This window comes from Apaloderma vittatum, unplaced genomic scaffold (genome assembly GCF_000703405.1).
Source record: "Apaloderma vittatum isolate BGI_N311 unplaced genomic scaffold, ASM70340v1 scaffold18698, whole genome shotgun sequence".
Lineage (NCBI taxonomy): Eukaryota > Metazoa > Chordata > Aves > Trogoniformes > Trogonidae > Apaloderma > Apaloderma vittatum.
In genome coordinates, this window is record NW_009729268.1 from 11051 (window position 1) to 14633 (window position 3583).

General features: G+C 41.4%; 1 protein-coding gene across 1 annotated transcript; it reads right to left on the minus strand.

Moving 5' to 3' along the window:
- Positions 1-941: 941 nt before the first annotated feature.
- LOC104277671 (zinc finger protein SNAI2-like) lies at positions 942-3377 on the minus strand. The gene is given in 4 exon segments (XM_009874379.1): positions 942-1240; positions 2131-2447; positions 2449-2662; positions 3182-3377. Coding segments are annotated over 4 exon segments (792 nt in total). The 5' UTR covers positions 3261-3377; the 3' UTR covers positions 942-1058.
- Positions 3378-3583: the final 206 nt, after the last annotated feature.

The window sequence follows — 3583 nt, forward strand, 5'->3', positions numbered from 1 at the left end:
TCATAACACATTCAATCATATAAAAATAAAAATATTTACATTATGTCCACATACTTTACAAAATCATCAATAAAAAAGGCACTTGGAGGGGTAATGCTGAAAATATTGCATTTCCTTTGTGCATTTAAAAAAAATAATTGTCAAACGCCCATGAACCCCCTCTCTTGCACTTATTCCCGTTTTTTAAAAAAGATTACAGTTTAGAGGAACTATTCCGTATTAAAAGATGGTCAAGCATGCACCAGGAATGTTTGACGTTACAGTCTTTTTTTTTTTTTTTTAAAGGCACATGCGGTTTATTGGAGGCTTTCAATTTTTTGTCCATTCTCTTCCTTTTTTTCCCCCCCCTCTGTTAATTATGCAGTTTTAAAGCTTTTCAGATCATTAAGAGAGGCCTTGGCTTCTATTAAAATAAAATAAAAAACACAGCAATGAATAATATTAAACTTTTACTAAGGTAAACTCGGAATACTTTTTAAGGCACCTGAGATAAATGGTGTCTAGTAAAATTCACTTGGGTAGTATTTTCATTAAAAGTTCCACTTAAAATACTGTTTCTTTGGTTGAAATGGCTTGGCAGGAATGTATTGTTAACTTTGCAGCCTTTTCTAAGCAAGAAAAGACAACCTACATTTGGCTTCATCTATAAAGAAAGCTGATAATGCTTCTTCCTTTAGATCTGCTTGAAATGTCATGCATTGGGTCTTTCCCCATATTTCAGAATTCACACTTAAGAAGGTGAATGTGTGACTGAACAGAAAGTACTTAAAGCTCATTTCTACTGACATTCTAAGTTCTTGCACTATTATGTTTGTTTGCTTGTTTGTTTGGTGGTGTTTCAGGTTTGTGGTTTTTTTTTTTTTTTTTGGCTGAAAAGTAGATGAGAACCACTATTATGTTTGTTTGCTTGCTTGTTTGGTGGTGTTTCAGGTTTGTGGTTTTGTTTTTTTTTTTTGGCTGAAAAGTAGATGAGAAAACACCTTTGGATTTCCACCTATCATTTGGAACAGGAGTGGAGAAATGCATTGTCAAGTCCAGGTAAACATTGACTGCATGACTCAGTGTGCTACACAGCAGCCAGATTCCTCATGTTTGTGCAGAAGAGACATTCTGGAGAAAGTTTTGGAGCAATTTTTGCACTGGTATTTCTTCACATCCGAGTGGGTCTGCAGATGAGCCCTCAGATTGGATCTGTCTGCAAAAGCCCTGTTGCAGTGAGGACAGGAAAACGGCTTCTCTCCTAAAAAGGAAACATCAAGGGAAAATAGGATAAAGCTTTAAGAAAGAAGTACATGTTTAGGATGGGTAAAATATGTTTTTATCCTAAGAAACAAAATGAACAAACAGAAAGGCGTTGTTGTAACAATGTGTAATAAAAGTTTAATCAGGCCATAGATAAGACAACTTTCAACACTGATGACTGTACTTGAAGACTCAGTCTCTTCTGAATAGGCTGCTAAGCACAGTCCCCAAAGACAAACTGCTGACACCTTCTGCATGTACAGGTGCATGCACTACTTTTGGGTTGGGCTCCTCCCAAATTTTCAAATATTTCCATAGAACGTTTTCTGCTGTGTGAATTGCTGGGGTCCAGTACTTAGACTAAAAAGCAAACGTCTGTACAGACATTACATTGTACAAGCTTTTTTTTCTTTTATTTTTTCATGAGGCAAAAGTGCTTTGCTGATGATGTGTTTCTAATTCTTAAGGACTTGCGATAGCACGTGCAAAACTTGCCAGCTGCTTCCAGGAATCAGAAAGCAACTCCTCATGCATTGCCTTTTTGTGTTTTACTGCTTGATTTCAGTCAGCTCGAGCCTTCTCAAAGTTAGCAATTTCCAAAGCAAAACCTTCAGAGCTAGTGAAAATGGGCTAAACCATCCTAAAACTGTCAAGGGAGTAATGCTGATTTATGCCAGTAACTGGCGCCCATTTATGAGACTGCTACACTCCCCTCCCACCCCCCAAGAATGAGAATTTAGCATTTTAATGATACATTTGAAATTCTGTCCATGAATTTTATGGTTAGTAAAGAAACACTGCTATTATTTTCACCTATGGAGAGAAATAGCAAAAAGGCATCCCAATATTATAGCAAGAAGAAACTGCAATTGCAATGGTTGTTCTTACCAGTGTGAGTTCTAATGTGTCCTTGAAGTAGCCAGGGTCTAGAGAAAGCCTTGCCACAGATCTTGCAGACACAAGGTAGTGTATGGGTCCTGATGTGCATCTTAAGCGCTCCCAGGCTGACATACTCCTTGTCACAGTACTTACAGCTGAATGATTTCCTAGACTGGGCATCACAGTGCAGCTGCTTGTGCTTGGCCAACCCAGAGAAAGTGGAATAGGTCTTGCTGCATAAACTGCACTGAAATTTTTCAGCTTCAATTGCATGGGGGTCTGAAAGCTTGGACTGGATTCTCTCTTCTTCATCACTAATGGGACTTATCTTTGGAGGAGGTGTCAGAAGGTGGAGGTGGGCTGACTCTTCCCAAAGACGAGGGGTATCCAGAAAGCGGAGAGAGGTCGTTGGGTAATGGAGACGGTAGCAGCCCGGTTGTAGTCCACACAGTAATGGGATTGTAAGCTACTGAGCTCAGGATCTCTGGCTGTGGTATGATAGGGACTGGATAGCTTTCATACAGGTATGGGGATATAATCACTGGAGAAAAAAAAATTTGGAGGTAAGAGAACCAAAAAGCATTTCCAGAGGCAGCAAAATTAACATTTTGGGGCATTGAAGGGTGCGTGAATTAAACACTCGGTATGGTCATGTGAATACTAGGAGGATAAAGGAAATACTATTTCATGCATATATTCTGATAGGTAGAGACAGTACACTTGAGCAGACAAATTACTGTTGGAGAGTCTGTCCAAGGCAGCATGCCACTTCTAAATCTGTGCAGCCTGACACAATGAAGCAGTGAAACTTCCTGAAGGATTTGTATAAAAGTTTTAGTTCCACCAGCAGCAGATACAGAGCAGGAAAACTCCAAATTGTCCCCGAGTAACTTGAGTTCAAGTGGATGGGCAAACTTTTATGATTCATTCTGGGCAGCACTGCCATATTTCTCAAAACTCCCTCCGTGTAAGCAAAAGGAAAAAGAGCTCATTCCCTCAAGCCTGAAAATCAAGCCCACCCGTCCTCGCTCCCGCAACACCATGCCCTCGGTTTCGTTACCTGTATGAGTGTCCAGCTCGCTGTAATTGGGCTTCTTGGATGAATTGAAATGTTTCTTGACCAGGAAGGAGCGTGGCATTTTGGTCGCGGGGTTTCTTCCTCTCCCAGGGTCTCTCCTCTCGGGTGGGTGTCGCGGTGCCCGGGCTGGCGAGCAGCACACGCTCTCACTGCGGCAGCATCGGTCCCTGTCGCGCTGCCTGCCCGGCGCGGTCCATCCACTGGCGGTTGTGGTAGCGGCACTGCAGAGCAGCCTTGAAAAGAGCCGTAAATACCCACGAGTCAGGTGCAGGGGGGAAGGGTTTCCCGCTCCTCCAATCACTTCGGGATATTCTCAAGCACTTTTTTTTCCCAAACAGGCTTTTTTTTTTCCTTTTTTTTTTTTCTTTCTTCTTCCTTCTGGGA